Here is a 27,976-nt window from a genome sequence, read left to right on the forward strand (position 1 = left end):
TTTTAAATATCATTTAAGCATGTCACGTTGCAATTGGGACACTTCTGTCACTGCCTGAATTATCAGGTCAACCACCTGAATACCAAGAGCCACATAAGTACAGTATCTCTCTCTGGTGTGACGACATGTACACATTCTCTAAATTCTAGTTCATCCACAACTGCTTTAAATGTCATCAAACTGGCTTGGCCACTTTCAACAATGAAGCAAATGACTGACTTTCTCACTATTCTCTTTTTTACATACAAGCGCACACCCACCCACAAAAGCTTCCTGTGTGGGGGTATGGGCTCTAAGACCTTGTGCTACAAAGTGTTGGACAGAAAGAAACAAGCAGGCAGAAAGAAAACGGCCACAGACAGACGATAAACACATATGCAACAATGAAAAAAGCGAGAGAAGCTGAAGTTAGAGATGGAGGGCGGAGAGGTTCCCAGTGATACTTCGAGCTGACCAAAGAACCTGTGAACTGTTGCTGCCACTGCTTCCGTGACGCCACATCGCACAGTTCCTCAACTCAGCTACAGACCTACAAGAGACACACGCAGACAGAAAGTGAAAGATGGACTCTTTTCAGAAGCCCACTGATCTCCCCTATCTCTGACATGACGGAGGAAGCTTCTCACACATCATGCCATGGATGCCCAAGCCCACATTCTGAGGGACCTATTGGTCAAAATCGCCAGCAAGGAAACAGGAGAGGAAGGAGCAGAGAACGGCTTTGCCGGAGAGTTTTTGGTAAGCTATTAAAAAAGTTGAAAGATTGCAGGGTTTTGTTTGAGAAAAAGAAAGTGCGTCCTCAGATTCATGTCATGTGACAGTGCATAGGTTGCAAAAGAAGCCAGCATACACCTGTATGAGGTAGTTGTATGCTAGGCTAAAAACAAACCTGCTTTTTTACATTATATGCAATGTTTGTGTGGCTATGGGACATTTTGTAAATCAGTGAACTGTGATAATAAAAAAACATTAGCATTGCATGTTCCAAAAGTAAACTAAAAATAAAACATGTCTGGGCAGTGAGTTGAGGTAATGGCTTAAATGGTTAAGCATGGACTTCCTCTTCTTAAAACAGTGCCTCTTACTTTAGGCTTTTGTGCAATAAGTTTTAATGCGATGTGGTTATTTATTACCAAACTAATTTATTATTGAATCTATGGATGACTGTCTACAACAAGGGACTTTTGGACCCCAAAGTAATCGTTTGTCTCACTTCTGCTTAGATTTGTGTTCCAAAATAACCTTTATATGCTATATTCCCCTCATAATTCAACTGTTGGATGTTTCATGTGAACAGTCAGGGTGACTGAGAGGAAGTTACCCATGACCCATCCTGAGCTGTCACTCGCTGATTAAAACTTTACACAAAAGTGACAAATGCAAAAATGCCAATTCGCTTAAAACGTTTTTTATTTTTATTTTTAGGCCTATTATCATTTACATTTATTTACTTGCCAGACACTTTCATCCAAATCAGCTTACAGTGCACTTAGAGTGAAACAGGATGTTAGGCAGTGATGGATGGACTGTGGTTTTCAAAAAACAATGTGGTGTCTCTCTGTATGCTTATAAAGGACATTTTATTTGAATAGAAGTACTTCTATTTCTTCACCTTAATTAATCCAATGCAAACTTAAAAAAAATGCATGTCTTTTCGGTGTTTACTAGGAACTAAACTCATGGCATTGGCATCGCTAGTTCCGTGCTGTTCTTCTACATTAACGATAGTGGAACAAATGTGTGCTTCTTAGAGTCTACAAAGCAGCATTATGAGGAAATTGTTCTGAAGGGGAACTTTTAGACACTTCATCTAAGCCAGAATATCCTCTAAATCAAAGGTTTCCAAACTAGGGACTCACAAAAGATTTGTGCCTATTATTGAGTATTTTGTGAATTACATTCAGTAACAGTGAATTCGAAAATGATATTGTAGCATTACAAAAACTACTGTGACTGAAGAGCTTAGACATTCTGGTGGATTATCCAATACAGAAACAAAAAATACTGTAATAAAATAGCAATACTGTTACTTTAGGGCAGCTGTGGCACAAACTTTACATTGGGTGGTGGTGGTTTAATGAAGTTGTTCAGCGCTGGACATAAACATATCTGTAAGGGCTAGATATATTAGTTAATATATGAAAGTGATCCAATTTCTAAAAGATTTTATCTATGTTTTTACTTACTATGCATTTAGTTTATGTAAACGTATGACACATATTACATTAATGTATGGGCGTAAAGGAAAATATTAAGCAAATATATTTTAGGAAGTATACTCTGTGGTTATTTGGGGTTACATATGTGGGGTCATTAGCATCTAAATGTTTTAAAACCCTGGCTGTAAAAGAAGCTTACAACACTGGACAGTCAAACAACGAGCATCACTCCATTTTTAAGGCTTAAAGGCCTAATATATCACCAAGTTACATGTTACTCTTATATCTTTAGTTAAAATGCCATCCTTAATGTACTCAATAAAGAGTGACACATCTGTACACATCTGTATTTGCTAAACCCTGAAATACCAAATCGATTAATGCCTGTCTCTGCCACTACAGCTTTATCCTGTCCTACAGAACAAAACATGCTCTTTAGTCTAGCCTGAATGCTAAAAAGTGTCTTTTATAGTCGTCAGCAGCTGCGAAGTGTCTAGTTTGTGTTTTCATGTTCTCAATGTGAAACCAGGCCATGAGGAAGACCTCGGAAGACCCCTTCTGCTTGCTCAATCGCATAAAGAGGTCTCTTCCTACTCCGACGAAGAAAAAAAAGAAGCACTTTCAGACATGCTGCCCTATTATCTCTATCAAAGCGCTGCCAAACGAGACTTCTGCCAGAGTAGTGATTTGAGTCGCTTACAAATGGAGTGTTTACAGGAAGAGAAACTGTCTATTTGGCAGAGCATGGAAACCTAAGCTCCCATCACACTGAGAACAGAACTACTGGCCCTCAATACTGGACTGCAATTTACACCCACACAGGGCACATGTATGTAGAGAAATGTCCAGTCTCATGGTATGGGCTGGTTCCTCATACGCAGTCCTGGTTGTTTCAACTCAGAAATCCCATCCAAATCACTCTTGCTATATTTGCTCATGGTCTGTTGGGCTCACAAATTTCTCGTAAGCTCAGCTGTGGTCGGAAAGTCTGTTGGTCTGTTCAAGGTGCTTGTGCGTAGAGACACACACAGGAGAGTGATGGTACATCCCACATGCAAATATTGAGGCACACTCACTCGCGCATACACAGCCAGACTTAACTAGTTTTCACAGATCTTAACCACAGGCCTTCAAACTTTAGAGTGTTATAGTCTCAGATCACAGATTAGACGTCAAATACATGACAAATAAGAGTTTCTGAAACACATTTGGCTCTGTCTTTAAAATAAATATTTTCAGCATTAACATCTCTGCCCTGAACGTCTAGCTTTGGTGTATTTGCAATATAAGCAGAAATTAAAATAACAAAAAAAAAAAAAAGTTTTACTGCACAAAATGATACAAAATCATAACTGAATTTTCTGTAACTTGGTCAAAACAGAAACTGAAGAGACAGTCTACTAAATATCGTGCCGAGAAGACGTACCCCACCACAGCCGCAGACAAACAAGAAAATGCGAAGAAGAACAGATACAAAGACATTGTTCCCTGTGAGTATCACATCTGACTATACACACTACAGTATGCCATAATATACTGTACAGTACTGTTTCCTATGAAATATTATACACAACAAAGAACACATACTCTACATATGGAAAGCTAATATCTGTTAAGTGATATCTGATGAACAAGCAGATTTACATTCACTGCAAAAGCATCCTGTTAAATTTAAGTGGGGGAAATTCAGCACTAAAATACATATGGGATGGCATATTGGTGCATGTGTATATTTTACATTATAAACATATATTTCATTAAGTTATACAATGTTAAAATATCAGTCTGCTTGAAGTTCCAAAATCTGCTTATACTGTAAAATATACCGATAACTACACTAATACAGGTGGCAAAATAGTGGCTTGTCCAATACATGGCTAATGCTTACACATCATACACACAGAGACAAAACATCAGTAGTGTAACACACAACACTAAAATAACGTCATAAACATTAACTAAATAACAGAAAATGTAACACCTTCAAGCAATGTTAACAAAAAAAAAAAAAACATTTTAAATGTAAAATATATTTATGTGAATAGTGGGTCTTCTGGTAGTGTCCTTTTTACAGCAAATTACACTTTTTTCAAAACTAAAATTTTTCAGTTAAACCATTTACAGTTAACAGGGTTGTTTAAACACAAAACTGCAAAAAACCTCAGACATTTGGCTATTTCTTAGTCTCTTCCTGTTCAAGCTTGTACTATTCTGAACTTTGTATTGTTAGCACTTCTCACGGTATTACCTCCGCTTGCTGTTTTTCTTAGTTGTAAGTTGCTTATATAAATGTGAGAAAATTGTCTGTCAAATGCATACATGTTTTTATGTTAGTTTTATGTTATGTCAGTATTCTGTAAAAACTGCAAGCCTTTCTAAATCATACAAATGTTCTCTAAATGTCTATAGTTAACATCTGACAGGAAATGTACTGTAGAAGTGTACTGCAGTGGAACAAACATCCTAAAAACATCTTCTAAATGAAAATGCGTACATCAAATAGACGTCTGTGTGATGTATTTGTATGTTATACTATACATTCTGCACTAAATCACATTAGACAAAGCCAAAGAAAAACATGGATAGAAATGTAGGAGATCAACACAAGATTTGAGAAAACAGCAGTTGTATGTAAACCACGAAAAGCGTTGATTGTGAAGATAAGATGTGCTAAAGATGCTGATGGCTGTATTTTTTCACAGTTGATCACAGCAGAGTAAAACTCTCCCTCATTACTTCCAAACATGACACCGATTACGTCAATGCTAGTTTTATTAAGGTAAGGAAGCACAAGAAAGCTTTCATGCTATAAACGTTTAAACACAAAGAGATCTATACATTGATCAGATTCAACAAAACATGCTTCAGCAATGACTAACAAAATGTCAGTGCTGTTCAGGATTCAGTAAATACTGCCATTTGTCCTGTATTTATTTCAGGGAGTGTTGGGCTCTAGGGCATATATTGCCACACAAGGCCCGCTGCCAAACACTGTGCTTGACTTCTGGAGGATGCTGTGGGAATACAACGTACAGGTGAGAGCTTGATTATAGCGTATGACCATTTCACACACATTCCACTTCCTGTAGAAAAGAGGTTGAACCTGCTAGATGAGCTTCGGTCAGATCACACAATGAATCTCTCTTTCTGCAGGTTATTGTGATGGCTTGCCGGGAGTTTGAAATGGGAAGGGTAAGTTTTAACTGACAGTGTGTTATAGGGGAAATGTTGACAGTCACTGTGTTTTAAAGAAATCTTTTTTATTAACCACATCCTTCTTGCCTCAGAATGGTGAAGCAATTGCATCAAGCCTGACATTTTCTTCAACCTCTTTTTTTTTTTAAATCTTGAGCTCCCACCCTTTCAAAACGTTTGATATGAGTACAGTGCTGCCATGCACTCAGCGTATTCATTTTCAGAGCGTAGAGAGAAGGGAGCAGTTGAGATTGAATGCTGCTTTTACTCTTTCTTTCAGAAAAAATGTGAGCGTTACTGGCCAGAGTCAAAGGATGATGTGTTTGTGTGTGAGCCTTTTACCATATACTATGTAAGAAACACCCCTTTCCTCACTCACACCACACTTCCTGTCCTTGTTTTATTTGAACTCACACACATATGTTCACGCCTGATTCTCAGTATTCACGCAGTATCTAAAACACAAAATCTAGAACCACTATGTACGATACAAAAAAACACATCGCGTTCTTCCACAACATCACTATGTTTTCTTAATATGTTGACATTTGTAACAAACAAAAATGTTACTTATTGGAAAAAAAGACAAATTATCAGTACTATATTAGATAGCGGTATGCTCTCGATTTTACTTTTAGATTACCTTTTTCAATTTGTAGGACTCAACTGAATTAAGAAATGTTGGTTTTAATATGAAGTAATTTCATATTTTCACCCGTATTATGAGTAAGGGTTAAAGAAATGTCTATAAACATTTAAACGGATAATATCCTGGCAGAAAAGTTTTTTTTTTTTTTTGTTTTAGGGATTTTTATCTTTTTTAGTGTGAAGTGTATCTTTAAAACACTAGTAAAATAAAACTTCTAAATGTAATCTTTAGCCAATCTCAAACATGAATGTCAGTGTTGCTTCACATTGTACTTTATAATTTTGTGCTGCATGCTTAAATTAAATTGTCGCACTTAAACATTTTTATTTTCAGTTTATTATTTTGTATTTATTTAGACAAAATAGTCGAAAATAGTTATCAGCTTATTGTGTCAACCAGAATTTTATATTATATTGTTAAAAACAATGCTGTCATATTTATTCTGCACCTTTTAACAAGATCTTTAATCAGTTTTCACTATTGAGTAACATTAGCCAAAATATTATCTGCAAATTACTGATCCATTGAGCATTGCAGTCATGCACATTTGATTTTGTTTAGGAGTCTGATGAAGAAAAGGGAGAATATTTGACACGGACACTGAAGGTGACATTTAAACAAGTAAGTGACATTTCAATGATCTTAATTACAACTAACTGAATAATATTCAAAGCTAACCCTTTACCGTCTTTATAGTTTATACAAAATTTCATTTATATATAAATATTGCTTTTTTTCCTCCTTGATTTTAAAATAAAACCATTAAAAAAACAAATTCCCCAAATGTCCTGAATGATAAGTTGTTTGCAATTATAAACTGCCTGCTGGATGTGTTCCCACTTCAGTCAAGTTTAATGAATTAAAAAAATACTGCGTTAGGTTAAACATTATGTTGTGGTGACCTATGACTCGTCCAAACATGTTTTTGTTTTTTTGTTCTTGAAAATGTAATTGCGTAAGAGTATGCAGTAATCAGCTTTAATAGTCAAAAAGTTCTGAGAATTTGCTGACATTGTAGTGGAACAAACATAAAGACAGACAGGTTTTGTGGCGATGAAAGAAAACCACCAAAATATGGTGGTTTAATAACTAGAAACCAGGTTACCAGAAACAAACAAACAGTCTATATTCCACCGGTTATTTCCAGGAGTCTCGGACACTGAAGCAGCTGCACTATGTGAACTGGCCAGATCACGGAGTACCCGACTCCATTCCTGCCATCCTGGAGCTGCTGCAGGACATGAGGATTTACCAGGATCATGATGAGATTCCCATCTGCATTCACTGCAGGTAAACACCTGTATCTGCTGGAATTGACTGTTAGGTTTTTTTTTTTTCAATGATTGCACTTGAGGGTAAATCAAGCTACTCTCAAGGGACTATCAACCTAAGTTTTTCAAAAGTGAGATGAAAGAATTGTGTTTCCACTGTGGCTCATTCTCTTGAAACTCTTGGATTTGCAGTGCAGGCTGTGGAAGAACAGGTGCATTGTGTGCCATAGACTATACCTGGAATCTACTGAAGAGACAGGTAAAAACATCTTCCTGAACTTTCATTATACTGACAAACTATCATCAATATTTTGACGATATGCCGATCTTATTTGCTCTTGTTTAGATGATACCAGAGGATTTCAGTATCTTTGAACTTGTAAAGGACATGCGCACACAGAGGCCCTCTGTGGTTCAGACTAAGGTAAACAACTTAGTTTCTCCCTAAATTGCCATAACCAATAAAAACAAAAAGTCTCTATTTTACCTAAAGATAATTTCTTCTCCTCCTAGGAACAATATGAACTAGTATACAGGACCATCAAATTGCTGTTGGAGAGATATCTGGCAGCAATGGATGAATCAAACAGAGAGGTTAGATATGCCATCATTTTTACTTACTCTTTATTTACACAAATATATAAATACATAATTTGATTTCTCACTGATTTTGCTTCACATTTATGACAGATTATACAACATAGTCAGAGCATTTATATGGCAAGGTTTTTTTTTTTTTTTTGCATTGAGGGATGTCAAATTTCGATTATTTCCATGATCGATCGTCGTTTAAATTAACGATCAATTAATCGATTAATCGTTAACCATAATACTGCAAAATGCGTCTATTGCAGGCACGCAGTGAGCGGTATGACAGGATGTGCAAAAGCCACACACACACACACAAAACGCTTTCTCACTTGAATTAAAGAGGTTTTAGTCTGAATAAAATGCTAGTAGCAGGATTATAAAATGAATAGATGCGATTATGATCATTTGATAAAATGAAGAGAGCGCGCCATACTTTTGAGGTCATTTTACTTTGTTGACAGTTTCCAATCCCGCACGGAGAACGCTGAACGCGTTGTTGTATTTTAAAGCACAATTGCAATGTTTTCAACTGACATTATTGTATAAAATTATCCGAAATGTGGAGCGCGTGTGACTGCGCTGCACATTAAGTGAACTACATCGGCGCTGCTGCACCAAAACACAGTTGCTCACATTAATTTGATCCTGCTGGATTCCGTCCTAGAAAATGTCAGATTTTTAAAAATCCGGCATACAGCGCATTAGATCGTGACAGTGCATGCGTGCAGACGATGAGCGAGCGCAGCTTTGGCTAGATTTATTTGGAGGTTATTGCTCATGTCTCATTCGGCACAAATCGAAATGTTTCCATATTCGCAATGTATTTGAATGTTAAACTATTATTTATAATGTAAACTAGGCTTGTACTTAACACGCATTCGCATATAGACGGAAAAGATGATCCTCTTCATATGAGCAAAAACGTCCTTGGAACAGCAGACAGGACCGGTATACTACGGTCTATTTAAACTGACCAGTGTAACCTTTTAATATTTAGTTGACATTTTATTTTGATAATGAACAGACTGCGATGTAAGTTTGAATCGCTAGAATATAGCCTACGTGTGCAGCAGGCTCCGGGGCGATCGAAACAGCTGAGACATTGAAAAAAAAATATATTTTCCGCAGAAGTGTTTACTTTCATTTGTGCACACTCACAATAAAAACAGAAGATTTGTGCTCTTGTAAAATAAAGCAAACAAACAGAATGCGTTGTCATCCTTTTTTTTTTTTTTTTGTGAACTTATGGAGCGCCCACACTTCTGTTTTAAATCCGTTAATCTTAATTAGCCTATTTAAGTCGGATATATTTCGCATTGCCTATTTAAAAAAAAAAAAAAAAAACATGAAAACAAATTGTTATTTTTATGTTGGGCCTATTACTTAGTAGGCTATAAATTTTCCTTAAAGCATCCCATTTTGTCCCAGGGCTTAGAACCTGTGCCCTAGTCAGGTCCATGCAGAAACTTGTGAACGATGCTCGGCGTCACCGTTTAGTGACAGCAGTGAATGCTCCAGGAATGTGTCGGTCACAGCGCCTATTAATCGCTGTTTTGAATCCAGCAATTATTTATTTAGAAATGATAAGATCTGATTATGACAAGTGTGGTATAAAAGCTTTGTTTATTAGAGGAATAATAGGTTAACTGGAAAATGTAAAATCGCGACCATGCTTTTGGACTCCATAGTCTTCATTTACGCGGCTATGTTCTGGTTTGCCGGTTGGTCACGAATTTCCACAAATTCAGTATATTTAGGCATCGTTTCTTTTCCTAAATCTTAGTCTAACCCTCTAATTTCCCAGGTTTATTTTATTATCTTTCGCTTTTAATAACTGTTTTCGCATCTCTTACTGTGGTAAACATGGCAAGGGAAATTAAAGATTTCATGAATTAAGAATTCGTTCGATTTATTAATTTGTTCCCTTATTTCGCTTAAATCATGGGTTATTTAGGGAACAAAATTAATGAAACATGGACAATTGCCACATTAATAATTCGTAGGAATGAATTAACAAGTTGTAGGAATGAATAGACTACCTGTCCTGTCACTGTGTCCCGCAGCCCTGCAAAGCGCACGATATAAAACAGTTATCTGATGAAATGATTAGTAACTACATTTCTATTGCTTTTAATGTTGAATAACTTTTATGTTGTTTCTATTTTAATGTACTTTAAAGTTTAAATCACATTAAAAGCTTAATTTGTACATTGTGAATGAATGATGATGCTTTTATATATCGTCACCGTCACTCACAGCCGCTCGCACGTGTTGAGTGCGCATGAGCCGCACGCAGCCCAACATTGAATCGGTTAACCGACCATCGATAGCCTTAATCGATTGCATCTCTTATCGACAATTAATCGATCATCGATTAATCGTTGACATCCCTAGTTCAGTGAACAATTTAATTTGATTCTCAATCAGGTCCCAGCTTCCTCTTCTCCCGTCACCTTAAGCAGTGGAAGTGAGCTCATGGATTTCAGCGACTCTGAATCAGAGACTGCGACAGACTTCAGAGGATTGATTGATATGGGGTGCAGGTATTAAGAATTTCTCATTTTAATAAAATGTATACAAATTTTAGAGGAATAGTTCAGACAAAAACGTAATTAATTCTTTCATCATTAATTTACCTTTCCACAGATGAATAAATACAAATTTTTACTAACTTTTTGAGTACCATAAGGGCATGGTGTTTTTAAGATGCTTACCGAGTTTCGTAACAATATGTCATTGCGCTCGTAAATTATAGCATTTTATGACCAAATTCAAAATGGCCGACACCCAAATGGTTGACAAGGGAAAATAGATATCATTTGACTTGGCATGATGCATTGAATCTAAAGCGAACAGTTTTGTCATTTTTGGCCCAACCATTCAGAAGTTATAAGAAAAAAAAAAATCATTTTCCATATTTCCAGACCACTAGGTGGCACAGTGCCGAAATGCCGCAGGTAGTCTCAGGTCATGCTTGTTATAACACACACCAAGTTTGGTCTCAATATGCCTAAGCGTTGTGGAGATATAGCCTCACATGTATTTTTGCATGGTTATCATAGAATTCTTTTATGTGTTATTCAAGAATGGTTGGACGAATCAACTTGAATTCCAGAATTTTTTCCAGCATGGTCTGAAGATAATCTGGTTATATTTTTGTGACAATTGGTGCAATGGCCTAGGATGAGTTCACAAAAAGTAGGTTTTATGAACAATTAAAAATAGCAAAAGAACTAAACCTTGCGATTAAAATTTTTTGGAGTTCATTCAACTCGGCATGAGCCAAAAGTTATTAGTATATACATGAATGCAAATTTTGACAAGTGGTGGCACTAGAGAGTTTGAGTTAGAGACTCCAAATTTGCAATAGTGACTTTACTCACTGTCCTCTATCAGTGTGCCAAATTTTTACCTGATGGAGCACATTGCATCATGCTGTAAATCATAGTGTTGTAAAAATATGATTTTTTTTATTTTTTACAAAGCTTTATTTACACGTTTTGATTTTCAGTTCTTTGTGCTTTAAAAATGAACATTATTTTCAGAATTTTTGTGGTGACTCAAATTAAAGGTATAGTCGAACCAAAAATTAAGTTTTGTATACAGCACAGGAAAACCAATCTCCGTTTTGGCTTATATTGAAATCCTCCAATATGTTTTATTTACAAATCCTGTATTCATCTAAAAGAATAAAGTCATATACATCTAAGATGGCTTGAGGGTGAGAAAATTATGGGGTAATTTTACAAAAATATACATACTTATCTTTGCAACAATTCAATTTACAACACTTAAATTTTTTTTTACTACCAAATCATGCAATATCAAAGTAATTTAACTTGCACTGGAAACCTTTACTATGTTTGACCCTTAAACATGGTGTGTTACACTTAGCCTCAAATACCACACCAAAGAGGTATTAGAGATTTAGTGTGCATCAAGGGCACTGAGCTTTATCATTTTTCAGATCTGGGGCAGTCTGCTGCACTTATTTTCTGTTGCATGTATGCATTCTCAAGTGGCCGAGATAATAATTGTGGGTACTGGGACAGGCCCAGTGATTGGTGCAGTTTCACTGAAATATTATTGCAATGCAGACCAAATACATCTAAACAACACAAGGACAGGATGTGTATCTTTATGCCTTTTATGTTGTATCTTTCAGTTCAGTTAAAAAAAATGACAGTGTGAACGCTAAGCAAACTAGGACTAAATGTATAATTCTTTTTTGGTCCAGACCAAAAGAACCAAACTACAATTGTAAACCTATCTTAAGACACATTGCGACTGTCTTTGTGGCATTCCTGATCATAATTTTTTTACTGTTTTGATAGGAATAACGAGACGGAAATCCCTATAAATGAACTCAATCACATCACACACAATGTCACCTCTTGGTCACAGTCTCATTCAGAACCATTCAGTCAAGAGTTCATCCCCACAAGACTCAATCCTGCAGACATGCTCAGTACAATGGGTGAATGGAGCCAGATTACAGATCAGAGGTCATTCAGAGCAGCAACTCCTCAAACAGACTTAACAACCTGTGGATCTCAAAGAACGGAGTCATCCACCAGCTTCAACACTGATCTCTTCCACGCTGCATCCTCAAACTATCCCATCAGCCTAGAACAGGAGCTGAGGCCAAGTATGAAACATCTGGAGTGTGAAGAAATTCAAGATATCAGTCCTGCTGGCACAGACCACAACCCCATCATCCCCAGCACAGTCTGTTACACTGTGGAAGATCCTTATTTTGGCCCTGAGTCTCCACCGGTTTGCAACAATCACAGTGTTATAGACTCTATAATTCATGAAGCACTGATGGAGAACCTCTGTTTCACAATACCTAGTTTAACCCTTAATAATCAGGTGTTAGAACTGCCAAAACCAGACAGAGGTATGAAAACCTATGGCTATTTTAGCAATTGATTTCTGAAAACTATTAATGCTGCATCACTTATGATACTTTCCTGTGTTATAATTTGCTTAAAGGTGCAAATAAACCTTCATCCGATGAAGAATCTCCTCCTCCTTTGCCAGAGCGAACCCCAGAGTCATTTATACTGGCAGATGAAATGAACGGTTAGTCCAATTTAAGGTCTAAATGTCTATCCTCCCCATGCTATTTTAGTTGCATCTTATATACTATTAAAGTATTTATATTAATATCATGAACTGCCTTTCATTTTATATTAGTTTAATTTTATGTGCTCTTGTCATTTTTATTAGATCTTACTTTAAAATTTCTGTTTATTTTTAACTGATTTTAGTTTTAGTTTCAGTAATTTGGTAACACTTAAAGCATATATAACGTGTATAACGCATCAAGGTATTCATAATAAACGGAAATGCATTATATCGTTACATAAATAATTGTAAACAATATTTAAACGTATTGTAACATTTGCAGATTCCACTGTTTATCATGAATTTTAATGCATCATACTTTCTAAAGATCTTAAAATTAAGTATTATTAGGTTTTATAACTGTGGTTATAATTATATATGAAAGCATGCATCATGCAATGTATGAAAAGGGTTATTGAAATGTTAGAACTAATATTTTTTATCTAATATTTAAATCTTCTGTTATTTTAACTTTATTTCAGTCACTGAAAATGGTTTTAATAATAGATTTATAAGTTATAGTAACGATAACAACACTTGTTCTCACTTACATAAACTGAGATTTCAAGGCATACAAATTGCTGCAGTACATTTTCTATTAATTTAAAGAAAGTAAAAGATTTTTTAATACTGTATGTGGTTTTGTTTCCAGATATCAGTGAAAACACTGAAATGTTGACACTGGTGATCCCAACCACAACCAGCTCAGAATCCGAGAGCGTCAACAAAGGTGAGAATTATGCACACTTGAAAATTTGTGTCTAGATTTGATGGACAGCACCTGTAAATGTTCACTTTTCTCTAAAAAGATACCCCGCCTTCACCTGTGCCCCCACTGCCTGAGAGAACTCCAGAGTCTTTTGAAATGGCCACAGATGAGGGTATGATAATGATGGGCAGGGATGAATATATAACACATTTCATGTCCTCACTTCTCTGTACGTTCTTTGTATCAAACTTTCATCTAATTATCAACAGATTTGGTCCAAAACATGACACAGGAAAAGCCACAGGATGTTGTAATGAGAGTTGGGAAATCTCTAGAATGGTCTGGGCATACAAATGAGGCTCAGACAGACATGAAGCGATCTTGGTCCAGAAGCAAGGTGAGAAGATGCAGGGTGTACAGCCTGATTAATAATTTCAGAATATTAATAGAACACACCAGCCTAAACAATATAATCACAAATACAATTATTTTCTATATTCCAGAGCTTAAAATTTAGAATGTCCCTTCCTGGTAAGTCAGTCATATATATTTAGTATTTCTAAGTCATAGAAAAGACAGCAGCAAACCAGTAAGATATTAATTCTGGCTACACTTCTTTGACAACTTCCTCAATTTTTTTTTTTTTTTTGCTGCAGCATCATCTTCTCCACTCAGTCCTATTCTGATCACAAGTCACAGTCCTCCTCCCCTAATGTACAAACAACCTCAGGGTAAGGCTTAACAGGAATAGTGTATAATACAAATTCAACTTTGAATATACTCTGCAGAAATTCACAGTTATAGATATGGTGTTAAAGCTATGTGACATTAAGCAAGTGAAAACATGCCATATTTACACGTGCATATCTAAGGCAATTTTAAAATGTGTCTACCTTCAACAATGACTAAAAAAATAAATAAAAAAAAAACTGCAAACAAGATAACATACAAACCCTCACAAATGTCGAATTTTGGGAGTCGAGGAAGGAAGCTAGGTGACGAAACCTTACGTAGCCTACTAACGTTACATTAATATCTGAGCTGAATGCTAGCTGAAGTGGTCGCTCAAAATAAATACGCTTTATCATCGCATATTTCATGAATAATGACTGAACTTGTATTCACTTACCTCTTGTTTCAAAGATAGGCGTTATACTGTTCAATTATTGTGTTGTGAACTGAGCAATCTTTTAGTGGACGTCAATGACTTGCATAAATAGACAGTTACTGATCGCCACCTACTGGTAATAATGTAATTTACAGAAAAAGACAAGACATGAATCGGTAAACAAATCCAAACGGGTCTTTTTTTTATATATATATAACAACATTCACAAGAATGTATTAAAATACCTGCTGATTGTTTAACACATTTTTACATCAATTTAAATTTTTACATAATTTATAATTGGTTCTTAGGACATTTTAAACAAAGTAGAAATTCAAGTGGCTTAAAGGTGAATGACAATACTGTAACTTTCTTTCTCTATTATACTTGTTCTAAAAAAAAAAAGGAGTTTAAGGAAGTTCTGTCAGTGTCATTTTGGTTGATTATTTTAATATAGGCTATATTTACTTCCTATTTTTAACTTTAGAATCTCTACACACCCCAACACCACGTGAGCAGGCATTCAACTCCGTTCCTGTGACAGGTAGCTACTGTGTATACTATCACATACTCCATTGTGTAACTGTTCAAATTATAATCTTCAACATATTAACATCAACACTACGTTTTGTGGTTTTGTTTCATATAGAAAGTGTAACTCCACCACTTCCTGAAAGAACTCCAGAGTCTTTCATTTTTCCCACGGAGAAAGGTGCAGTATACAGAACTTACAGTATACTGGGAAAACTTCATTTTTTTTAACAAGCTGAAAATCCAGGGTTTTTTTTTTTCTTCATTAAAGTGTCCGACAGCAGCGCCCCCTGTCAGCCAGCTGAGGAAGAGCAGCAGAGACTGAGAGTGGGCACGTCTTCTGAATGGTCAGGCAGCTCTCAGCCCAGATCATCCCTAGATCATTCTTGGAGCCGAAGCAAGGTTACATTATTTACCTTTAAACTATTGCTAGCCTACAGACTTTATAGACATGATCTAGAACAGGAGTGCGCAAAATCAGTCTTGGAGGGCCGGGGTCAGAGTTTAGCTGTAACTTGCCTCAACAACACACCTGACGGGAAGTTTCTAGTATGCCTAGTAAGAGCTTGATTGGCTGGTTCAGGTGTGTCTAATTGGGGTTGGGTCCAAACTCTGCAGGACCCCGGCCCTCCAGGACCGAGTTTGGGCACCCCTGATCTAGAAGAAACATACCTCTAATTTAAGCTGTACAGAAATGCTGTGTAATTATTTTCCAATTGTTTGATCAAGTATTGACTCATTCTTGCCAAAATGTGTCATTTTCTAACAGAGCGTCAGATCAAAAAGTTCAAAACAAGGTAGGCTGGTGTTTCCATTGTGTCCTCCCACACCTGAGTCACTAGTGTCATTACAACATACCATGTACAAGCAAATTTGCCCTTTCTAGTGCACTGCAGTGTAGTTTGTCACTGTGCGACAGAGATAAAGAGGCCTCACTATTATTGGATCTATGTGTGCACAGCTGTGTTTAATTTTACAGAGTCTCTATCTGTGGCTCCGCTGACTCCGCCTGTCGCTGTAGATGTAGAAACTGGGGGCCGAGGTGAGTGACACCATGTATCCCTTAACAGTGATTGACGTCAGTTCATGAAACTGCATAACCATTACTACATAACCTTTGTTTAGATTGCCCTGTGGGTAATACAGTAGAGCACCAGAAGGCACCCAGCAGCCAGCCGGCAGCAACAGGACCAACAGAGAACCAGTCGGACAAGGGAGGAGAGAAAACTTCACTGGTCAGCAAGGCCAGGACCAAGGTTCACCTTCTGAAGTCTCTGTATTTGTTACATGTAAAGTGCATGGCATAATTAGCATGTAAAACTTAGGTTACTGATGGCAAATTTATTTTGTATTATATGTTTCCCACTGAACACACAAACTGGAAATAACCTGCCTTGAATGCACTTTAAAGGGGCCATTCACACAGAGTGATTTTTTTGTATTCCATTGCACAGCTTTTCCATAGTTTTTCTTTAGTTTAACTTTTAAAAATGCGCTCCCTACTTTGCATTTTAAACCACCAAAACTGATTAGGGGCAGTTCATACACAACATGTTTTTGCATTAAACCATGCTCACTATGCTCACTACGCTTACAAAGCTATGAGAATACTTATTGTGTGCAATGAAAACAATAATAACATGTTTAATGTTCAGGTGCAGAGAAAACATGTTGAACGTAAACAGTGTTAATGGTTCTGGGGTACTCTCCAAAATGGCAGAAGACTGTAACTCTGGTAGAAGAATTGTCGATTATTATTGTTTTCTTTGCACACAAAAATTATTTTTGTAGCTTTGTAAAATTATGGTTGAATCACTGATGTCACATGGACTATGTCCTCACTACATTTCTGGATCTGGGAACACTGCAATTGCATTGCTGTCTACAGAGAGTCATAGAGCTCTCAGATTGGATCAAAAAATGTGATTTGGAACGACACTGAAGGTGTGTAATTAATGACAGAATTTTCTTTTTTGGTTGAACTAACCCTTTAAGGCCGTTCTCACGGAACACATTTTTGCATTCCAATGCTGCATTCCCATCATACTTATGTAAATATGCGCAAGGCAGACAAGTTTAACGCATAACTGAACTTAAAAGTAGTTGAACCATTAAAAAAACGTCTTAAGAAATAGACTTGTTTGACGTTGTGCTCAAGTTAAAAGCAGTTAAACTTTAAAAATAAACAAACAAAACAAAAATTGCTGTACCTTAATTATTTGTTATCCAACTACCCGGCGCAGACATTTTTCAGTTAAATCACATCTATGTGAATGGCCCCTAATGTGAACAGTCCCTGTTGCTTTGGATAAAAGCATATTTGTAGCGTATGTGAAAACGTATATAAATATTATAAATGTCAATACATATTTTCTTTTGTTACAGAGTATTAAGTTTTTGAAAGGAAAACCGAAGAGTATGTATAATAACCACTTACCACTAATTCTATTAAAATAAACAAGGAAAAATTAGCTGTGTGTGGCTTGAACGTCATGTAACTGTCATTTGCAGCAAAATTGGCCCCGCCCCCGATCCCGCCCCCAGCGCCACCCTCAGGCCAGTCTCCAGCCCCGCCTCAGTCTGCTCCACCACCCTATGGTGCCGCTGTTGGATTCTTATTTTGTAAGATATCGCCCTCCTTTTTAATATTCTAAATGACCAAACACAGTATGATTCCAAACTGATGTTCTGAGAGTTTAAAAGCTGCCACAAGATGGAGCTACTCTTTTTAATATTTCTTCAGTTCTTGTTGATTCCTGGCCTGTAGGCACTACACTTTTTTCTCGCGCTGTGCCAGTGACACTTTTTTTTTTTATACTCCACAGCTTTTGGATCTCGTTTTGGAAAGCCGAAAGGCCCACGAAATAAGCCAGAAACATGGGTCTAAGTCCATGCTGAAGGTGAAAGAAAAGGAAAACAGCCTCACAGGACAGTTCAAAAGAGGATTTACTGAGCAAAGTTTTCTCAGAAACACAACAACGGACCTCACCACGTCACTCAAGAGATGCACATAAATAAAGACTGGGCTTTTGGCAATGACTAATTGCTTTTTTTTTGGACTTTAAATATTGAAGTGTGTTGCAACCCTTATGCAACTAAAATGTATATAAATGATTACAGATGTGTAACTAAAGATAAGAAAATAAAGGGGATGAATGTACTGAAAAGTAGACTCTTCTGTAATCTCATAAGTAACTTTTAAATGTCTTTTATGATATATAGTGCTGCAAGGTCCCCATGGTCAATCAAGCTTTCCATGTTACATAACGGACTTAGTAACAGCGCATTTGGTGTCATGTCTGTCTGAAAGGGACGGAAATTATTGTAAATTTCTATTGTCAAGTTTGTTTTGTGACCGTATTTACCTCTGCCCTTTACTTATTTGTATATTTTCCATTTCTGATGCAGTGAAACGCTGGGTACACTCATAAAATGGTTTATTTAAAAAAATACAGAAAAAGTCTATGCATTCCATTGCATTTTTACACAATTGAAAAGATCCACATGACAGTTCTATTAAATGTAACTTAGCATTTACAAAACATTACTTTGACTATGTTCATAATTGACAGTCTAATTAGTCTTTAAAAATCGATGAAATCGAAAACCTTTATACAAATATCAAACAGAGCAAATAATGAATCAAACACACAGAGCATGCCTTGATCCCTAAGTGGATTTTTCCTATATTACAAATGACCATCGAAACCTGATCAACACAAAAAAAGAAAACTAGCTGCCAAAATTGAGAAGAAACAAAGAACACTAAACATCATGTTTATTTCAATATAACATGAAACTGTAAGGTATAAAAGCATTATCGTGTGATGCAGAGTGGAAAACAGGTCTGAAACTCAACATATGGGAAGATTCATCTCAATGGATTGGTGTTAAAGACACCAATAAAGACATCTTAAAACAATCTTAATTATTCTGGATGAAATAATAAAATGATCTTTTCTTTCATTAAGCAAAATTGTTAATCTGCAGAACCTGTAACTGAGGAATTAATATTAAATAGGGTAAATTATTTCACACCTGCCTATATAATTCTAACCCTAATAAAAAAATACTGGGAAATATAGGAAGCAGATTTATATAAGTAATTTACCACAAATGTTTCTTTTTTTTTTTTTTTTGGCATTTGGTGACCAATAAAATGGTCATTTTAGTTACTTTTGGATAATTAGAATTTGTAGCAGAGAGTATGCATGATTTTTTATGATCATAAATCCCCAATCTTTACTTATTGCCAGACTTTATGAAATTCCATCACAATTAATTCTTTGTACCACTTGAACAACATCAATAAGCTTAATAGCAGACAATTAAAGGCACTCATTTATAGAGGATGCATTTGATTAGGGAAAGCAATTAGATAATTTTGTTGAAACCATAATCAATGTAGACTGATTGGCTTGCTGGTGTGAAATTACATTCAAATCAGTCATTAACACATCTTGGAGTCAACAGAGAAGCACAACTACTGCCCATAACCCTTTCAAAAACACCAACTGCCTGCTTTGAGACTGAATCCCATTCAAAAGAAACAAGCCAACATGTGCAAAAACATTACTGACACACAACTACACTCAGCAAGTGAAAGCCAAACTGCAGTCCCTAGAATGCTTATCATAAATTACTATGGACAACATCAGATCAAATACATATGGAACAAGTGTTATGCAATAGCACTGGACATGTGCCTCCTGCAGCTGCTACTATACTCATAAATAATATTAGATGCTTTTTAAAGGAAAAAGCGGATTATGGGAAGAGCAACATACAACAGTTTTCTTGTACAAGAAAAACAGGAGTTTATTCATGCCTTAAGTTAATTCATATTTGCATTGACTGATTTTCAGAAAAAACAAAAACAAATCAACAAGTGCTTTAAAAGGACAAAGCAACATGATTCGTCATTCGGGGCATTTTTTTTAAAAGTGCTGACAATGAGACAAATAAAAGAAAGAAAATAAAAGTATGATTTAAAAAGATATTTCCTTTGTGACTCTAAAACTACTCTGATAGTATGAGCAGAATTGTGTACAAACTGAATGGAAGCTTGTTTAGATGATCCATCTGAATCAAGAGACCGTTTCCTTTACATCAAGCTCATACGAACACGTCAGAATTAAGGATTCATTCAAAACCCAAAAATCTAAATGTATGTATTAGATTGCTATAAAACTTTAAAGTAAAGTAGAAGGAGACTTGACCAAATGAAAAGGCATCAGAATGTTGCCCCTGAGTGTAGGTTTGGTTATTTACATTTCCATCTAGTTTTCTGCTAACATCCGGACATGGAATATGTCTTTCCTGTCAAAAATAAAAACATAAGAAAGCACAACGGCTTCTGCACACAATCCAGACAGAAAACAAACATGAAAAATTAATTCATGACCATGATCTTAAAAGACAAAAATAAATAATTAAAATGAACAAACAAATAAACAACCCTCTTGTGGATACCAAATCCTATTTCCTGTATAGGAGAGGTAAAGCACAAGTTCCTCTTTGATAATTACTGTTATAATTCATTCAAAAAAATAATAAATTTTCCTTCAAGCAAACCAGAGAAAGATAAAAATAAAAAGCAAATCTCTCTCACTTTAAATCGATACCTCCTCACTAGTCTAGCTTAAATATGTCAAATATTTCAGTGACAGTACACCATGGGGGGGAAAATAAGACTATTGTTCTCTTTTAAGATATGATTGCTGCTCTCCACTTGTGACAGGCACTTTTTTCCTTGTTTTTGTCTGTAAAAACCAATTAGCAGATCAACATGATGCAAACAATGGCCTGGGAAACAATGTGAAAAGTCCCTCTTGAGAGATAGTTAATCTAATTTATAATAATAATAATAATAATATATATATAAACAAATATAAAACAATACTGAGTAATCAGCAAAAATATATTTCAAATTAAATACTTTGGCTGAGAAAAACCTAAAAAGTACTCACGGGTTCCTTTCCTTAACCAAAAGCTAAAACAGAAAAATATACAGTTCTTCATCTTCATTTCTAGGCAAAGTCCAGATATTCCTTTTTTTACACTGTGGAATGTCAGTCAAGTCTGTAAGGTGAAATAAAACCCCATCCCTCTGCAAAAGGAAGGATTTGGAAGTCATTTGGGGGAATCTGTGGATCTGCTGCCGTCGAGTGAGGAGTCTGATGCAGGCTCGGTGGGGGCCTGTGGAAGCATTTGCTCTGGTGTGGGCGAGGACAGAGGGCAGGGTGCTGGGACAAGAGCGGCGGGAACAGTGTGGGCAGATTTAGCCGGCTGAGGAGGTGCAGGCTGTGGCTCTCTGGGTGGCGTTGCGGGCTTCTGGAAAACCAGTTCGTCCATTTTGGCCACTCCGCCTTGAGCCGCGTCTGCTTGTAGCTGGGCGCAAGAGGTGACTTTGGTGTCTGGGTGAACAGGGGACGAAGAGGGGGGAGGACATGATGTGGAGCACAGGTCATTGGTCTTAATGTCCTTCGATTTCTCCTCCTTCTCTTCCTCGGAGTAGTACTGCTTTAGACGGATGTGCCATGCGAGGCTGCACACGGCCGAGACGGTCTTGAACTGGTGGATCACGTTGCGAGGGATGAAGTAGATGTCATCGTCACAGAGCTGCATGCGGACATAGCGGATGCCTTCTCGCCGTAACTGGTTGAGTTTGGCGTCATCCACCCACTGGACACACTGTAGAGAGAGGGGCATTATGGGAATGCTGACCTATTTTATACCCGTCTACTTGTATCATCTCCACACCCGTTCAGGATCATGAATAAGTCCCTGCTTACCCAGCACCAGATAGCATTATCAGATCAGACTGTGATCTTAAGATAAACATAAATTATGTATTAGTAAAAAATTAATTAATCATATAAAATAGTAGCCCCACTTATACAGTCATATGCTGGTTTCTAAAACAATGTTTTAAACACTTGCTTTGACTTTAAAACTATCATAATTTCATTTACCAAACGAACATACAACAGAAAACTGGGCATATGGTTATTTCAACTACTGTAATTATGACCACTTTTCTGAAACTAAATTTCAATACGGTGATAATACCGTATACCGTGATAAAACCATCAGCAATTAATCGCAACATGAAAATTGGATACCGGCATATCCCTAGTAAAATGAGATTGGCGGCATACGAATGTTTCATGAATCACACGTGAACTCTGTCGTAAGTTCATTTGTGTGCACGGATCTGCGCTTGTTTCTGTGTTCGATTGATAAATGAGGCCTGATATCTTGTTTGAAAAGTGTATAAAAGCGTAATAAAAAATTACCTTCAGAAAGAAATTAAATAAATTAAAAAGTAAAGCTGTTGACTACACAAGTGCTTAAAGTTTGAATGCTCAATATTATTATTTTTGATATCATGGGAAGAAATGTAAAACATTAACAGCATAAAATGAACATGAACAGTATCAAATTTTCCTTAATTTTGACCATAGTCAAAAGTGTGACATCACAGACAAGAAGCTGAGGATTTTTATCATTACAGGGTAGATGTGTAAACAAACTGTTAACACACATTTATGTTCTAACAACATGCAAAAGAGATTTTAGCATCCAATGACCACTTTAACTGCGACTGGACCTTTAAGTGTCTGTGACGATAACAGGTTTACAAGCACTTCTCATTACAAATCTGCATGAAGTGCTGTAAACATCAGTCTACAAAATTGTTGGATATTATGCAAATTTTAACAAAGTGTAATTGGATCAGGTTTCAATCCCAAATGCATGTTAAACTCCACAGCACATGCAGAGATGAAGTTTGCAGTTTTTACTGTGAGCTGAGCAACTTAAAACACTGTGTGTAAATGATCTCAGTGATGCACTTTGCTCTGAAACATGCAGACTATATAGACCTAGTTATATACTTAAAATACACATTGCTGCGCATCATGTGACATAAATAAAAAGGTCCTGCTCAGTACAAAAAAGCAAGTTCACTCGTAAGTTGTTGCTTACACAACTTAACTTGCCATGTTAACCATGACTAATATAAACACACGCCCGTGGTCTGACAATCCCTTTAGCAGTAACACCGCTCCTACCTGTGACACAGGTGGCTCATACAGGTCTAGCTGAAGCCTTTGAACGACGTCATTGAAGTCCTCGGCGTGAAAACAGACCACATCTTTGGTTATCCGTGGCCGGTCACTCCTACGGGAGATGAGAACATCAAAGGTCATTTCATCTATGGTTAATTACACCCAGCATTTTGCATGTACTAGCATAGGCATATGTTTCTGTGTGGCAGATGGCTGCACTCACCATTCCCCAAACTGCACAGCTTTCAGGACACCCACAGCTGCTGTACTCTGCCAGTCGAAACTCTGGCCAACGTGATCAGCATGGGCTCGCGTCCGATCCTCGAAGAGCACCTCCCGTGGCTCACTGGTTCTCGGGAGGTAATGCAAGTTCTTGATCTCATTCATTGATCTACAACCAACAAGAAAGTGTTTCTTGAGGCACTACAAACAGCTTTCAAACGGTTTTAATGTAAAAAAAAAAAAAAAAAAAAAAAAACATTCAATTTGAGGTTGATTTAATACCTTCGTCTCTTGAATGGAGATTTGGGCATATCGGCTGTGGGGACCATCTGCTCTCCTGGTCTCACCCACATGATGGGACCATCATCACTCTGAGACCTGCAGTCAAGCTTTAGGCTAGACAGGCTGCCCCATGGCAAAGTCATCTGCATAAACAAATTAAAACATATGTCATTAATGTAAAACAATGCCGTAGTCTTGCCCTGAGCGTTGTCTGAAAGTGTGAAGGCAAGAAACAACTGGATGAAGAGCTTTCTTTTCTTTTCTTTTCTTTTTTTGTTGAAACAGGACATTGAGATGGAATATATCACAGCCATTATTCATGACTTGCTGTTGCATGGGAATGCATATCAGTTACTGGCTGATAATAGACTTTTTATTGATATTGGATAAATTGCTCATCTTCCCTATTTTTACGTTTAGATTCCCTTTGCCATCATCCATTATTCATTTAATCTTTAAAAAGAATAATGTAATAAAAGTTAAATCTCAATAGCAAATCTCTTTTGTTACTGTACAATAATGTTATGATGTCTATAATCACAAGTAGATTTTTATTAAAGTATACAAATACAAATTAGCATAGAATCTTATTTGTTTATTAGTTATCAGTATGAAGAATTCATTTCTTGTATTCCTCATTCGTAAGTGGCTTTGGATAAAAGCATCTGCAAAATGAATAAATATAAATCAGTCATGGTATTATTATTGGCTTTTAGAAGTGCAAAATAAAAATTGCCCCAATATTTTGCCAACTTTTAGGAGTATACTAGCATTTACTAAAATTTGGGTGAATTTTTGGCTTTTAAAATAAAATATTACCATCATCAAGGATACATTTAATAGATCAAAACGGACAGTAAAGACAGTATATTTCTATTCATCCAGCCTGTAAAAAAGACAAATTTTCCACAAATATTTTAGATGGCACAACTCTTTGCATGATAATAATTAAATGTATTTCTTCAGCACCAAATCAGCATGTTAAAATTTCTGGAGAATCATGTGACACTGAAGACTGGAATAAACTACATTTTAAAATATATTCAAATAGAGATATTTAACAGTTATTTTAAATCACAATAACATTTGACATTATACTGCATTTTTGATCAAATAAATGCATCCTTGGTGAGCATTAGAGACTTAATTTCAAAAACAATCTTTCAGGCCTCCAAGATTTGGATGGTATACAACTCACAGCAAATAAACATGGACTAAAAGTCACAAATCTCCAATTTGTATGTTACATGGTTTTTAAAAGTAAAGAGATGCAGACAAAATTCTTCACATAATTGTGCAGGACGACACCATTCATCCAAATCGTAAGAAACTATGTCCTAACCTTCAGAAACGGAGACTCCTCAAGCATGTCCAAGAACTCTGGGAAGTAATCGCCCACCTCCTCATCTACTGCACCGACCAGACTGATTTGCCTCATGGGACCAGCTCTATATGTCCCAGAGCAGTACGTTCGGTTCACCTGCAACACAAAAGCACTTCAGATCCAGGAAACATCCTAACACACACCCTTTATCTTAGTGTGCATTAAAAAACAAAAACAAATGAAAACTTCAGCATGGAGTTTTTTTTTTTTTTTTTTTTAGAACTTTAGAATATATATATATTTTTTAAGTCTAATAATACAATCAAAAAGTTTATAGGCTTATTTATGCAAAGAAAGATAACCATGATATTGTTCACACCAACACCAATAATGACGTGTTTGTAAGTTTGGTCTACATCACTTACGTTTTTTGTACTTTGAACTGCTACCTTCAAGCCACCTGACTTGTGTAAATAATGCATGCACCTGCTTTGAAAATCCTCTAAAATTATGAAAAGCTAAATGATTTGTAAAAACTTCATTTAGCGAGCGTCATGCTACCTGAGAGTGGAAGTTGGCAATCGTGGTGGTCTCAATGTCCTTTTTACCAAGGATTTCCATCTTGACAGGTGTATTTGGGAAATTGAAGGCAAAGTAGTCCAAGAAATCGGGCAGGTATGCAGCCGCTCCGTGCACCACAGCGAGAGCATAGCGTGCGGCTCCTTTAGGGTGTTCAGCAAAGGCCAGATCCAGAAACTCCTGGGCGAATCTTTCAGTGTCCTCCGGTTGCAGTAAAGACAGTTCATCTGCGTAAGCATGTAGTACAGATGCCCCTCCATTGGGCTGCTTTTCCTCATGGATCAGTCTGCTGAAGGAGCCGCTGGTCTGAAGCCACGAGCTGCGGATGAAGTGGTCTCGGTGTGAGAGGAACGGCTTCTTCTCAGCTTTGGGAGTGTAGTACTCGCCTAAGCTTGGACACAGCTCTTCATCTTTGATGTATGCATGCAACACAGGGTCTTCAGAAGGTGCCAGAGCATCTCCTGTCAATCCTGTGCAGAGCGTCTGGACCTCTTTGTTGTGCACGCGCAACTTCTTGCCTCGCTCATCTTCACGATGCCGCTTCTTCTTTTTCTTTTTCTTTAGAAGGTATTCCTCCAGGGTCTGGGTTTTGCCATTCTCATTATGGGGCTCTGAAAAGATCAACAGAGATGGCAGAACTTAGAAAAACTTTTGTTCATAACGTCTAGGTGTTTACCTATGTAAAACTGTATACGCGCAAAAGTGGTCAGGTGGTAATGTTTTAAATCTTAACAGCTAAGTTAAAGCAGCTCTGTGCCTGCTCAAAATTCTATGTAAAGATTTAATGGCGCATAAAAGCCAGGCTAAATCAAGCCTGCTCTGACCCACATTAGCCCCTAGTATCATAGCATATAGGTGTGAATGCACACATTTTGTGCAGCAATAAACATTCTGTGTAAAGACTGCTAAAAGCCACTTCAGAAGCGCTCAACTTTGAAGTGTAAATTTGGCGTTATAAAACAGACAGTATAAAGTTATTACCATATACAGTATATATGGTATCGCAAAACGCTTTAAAAAACATCAACGCATTGTGTCTAAAAACATGGAATTGTTATGATATTGTATTAATAAAAAGCTATAGTAGTATCGCGTTACTCATGTTTGTGAAATTACACATTACTGTAGTTACAGCGCGTTTAGTAAACATGACAGCTGCAAAGAGAACGTCTCTAATACCAAAAAGCGAAAAAGTATTTAGTTATACTTCAATTTCATCAAAACACTTTGACAGCGGTTAAAAGTTTCTTTCTTAATAAAATTTAGCAATTCTGCTTATCTGCACGTACGCTGAGCTCTTTTGAATGGGGGCGTGCTCGCGCATGGGTTAGCAGCGGAGGCTAATGGCACTTTCTCCGCTCACTTCTCAAGTTGGAAGCCAGCCAGGAATATAAAATCGTTTGGCTAACGTTTAAACGCTATTAAAGTTACCTTTCTTCTTCTTGCATTCCCCCACTTTAACATTCGCCTCGGCGTTTTCCTTCTTGGGCTTGAGTTTGGCGTCCTTCTCGATGTGTTTGGACTTGTTATTGGGTGTCTCGGCCTTCGCTACTTTGAGCGGCGTGAAAGTGAAGAGCGGGGAAGGAGGCAGGACCGTCTTCTGCGGGACGTGAGCCGTTGCTGGTGTCATTTTGCGCGGCGGCCATCCCGGAGGTACTTCTTTCTTGGAGCTGTGATGGTGATGGTGGTTGAGATGGCGGTGTTGCACAGGTGCCTGCTCTTTGCTGAAGTCGCGCGCTTGGCTGTTCTGTTGTTGGTGCGGTGGATGCGCTCGCTGTTGGGCATGTTGGTGTTGGTTATGGTGTTGGTGGTGATGTAGCTTTATTTTCTTCGCTTCCTTCTCCGCTCTCTCGTGCTTGTCATCGGACGGCGAACATTCCCGTTTTTTCTTCTTTTTCTTCTCTTTGGTGGCTTTGTCAAAGCTGTCCCTGCTCTTCTCCTCTACTTTGACGCGTAGTAGATCGACCTGTGCAGCCATTTTGCACGTAAATTTAAAAGGCTTTAAGAGGGACTTTTTGCGCATGTCTATTGGGAGCTGTAGTTCTTTGGTCAGTAGCCAATCGGAGCTCACGCGTTTGTAGTTTTCTCGTTCGTAGCGCGCATGCGCTCAATCGGTAGCTTTGTGGGTAGTGATGTTTCTGGACTATGGGGTGT

The 27,976-nt window shown here is 37.1% G+C and overlaps 2 protein-coding genes across 3 annotated transcripts; one reads left to right on the forward strand and one right to left on the reverse strand.

Annotated features, from left to right (window-relative positions):
- The first annotated feature begins 248 nt into the window (after nt 1-248).
- On the forward strand, nt 249-18,510 carry ptpn22 (protein tyrosine phosphatase non-receptor type 22). 2 transcript variants are annotated; one of them, XM_026243834.1, is made up of 28 exons: nt 249-738; nt 3,541-3,649; nt 4,862-4,938; nt 5,099-5,194; nt 5,313-5,351; nt 5,635-5,706; nt 6,565-6,624; nt 7,151-7,293; nt 7,467-7,533; nt 7,621-7,698; nt 7,788-7,868; nt 10,293-10,408; nt 12,200-12,765; nt 12,861-12,950; nt 13,648-13,725; nt 13,805-13,876; nt 13,974-14,101; nt 14,208-14,235; nt 14,361-14,435; nt 15,300-15,356; nt 15,462-15,524; nt 15,615-15,745; nt 16,113-16,140; nt 16,305-16,385; nt 16,469-16,599; nt 17,729-17,759; nt 17,855-17,965; nt 18,169-18,510. In XM_026243834.1, the coding sequence occupies exons 1-28, from the start codon at nt 637-639 to the stop codon at nt 18,228-18,230; spliced, it is 2,772 nt and encodes a 923-aa protein (XP_026099619.1). In that variant the 5' UTR covers nt 249-636; the 3' UTR covers nt 18,231-18,510. The 2 variants fall into 2 exon arrangements, with proteins under 2 accessions (XP_026099619.1, XP_026099620.1); XM_026243835.1 differs by having other exon boundaries at nt 16,323-16,385.
- rsbn1 (round spermatid basic protein 1) lies at nt 18,169-27,944 on the reverse strand. The gene is made up of 7 exons (XM_026243836.1): nt 27,254-27,944; nt 25,805-26,433; nt 25,262-25,399; nt 23,920-24,062; nt 23,639-23,806; nt 23,419-23,527; nt 18,169-22,036 (listed from the first exon to the last, which is right to left on the reverse strand). Exons 1-7 carry the CDS (start codon nt 27,843-27,845, stop codon nt 21,476-21,478), a joined length of 2,340 nt encoding a protein of 779 aa, XP_026099621.1. The 5' UTR covers nt 27,846-27,944; the 3' UTR covers nt 18,169-21,475.
- Nucleotides 27,945-27,976: the final 32 nt, after the last annotated feature.

This window comes from Carassius auratus, unplaced genomic scaffold (genome assembly GCF_003368295.1).
Source record: "Carassius auratus strain Wakin unplaced genomic scaffold, ASM336829v1 scaf_tig00004557, whole genome shotgun sequence".
Taxonomy (NCBI): domain Eukaryota; kingdom Metazoa; phylum Chordata; class Actinopteri; order Cypriniformes; family Cyprinidae; genus Carassius; species Carassius auratus.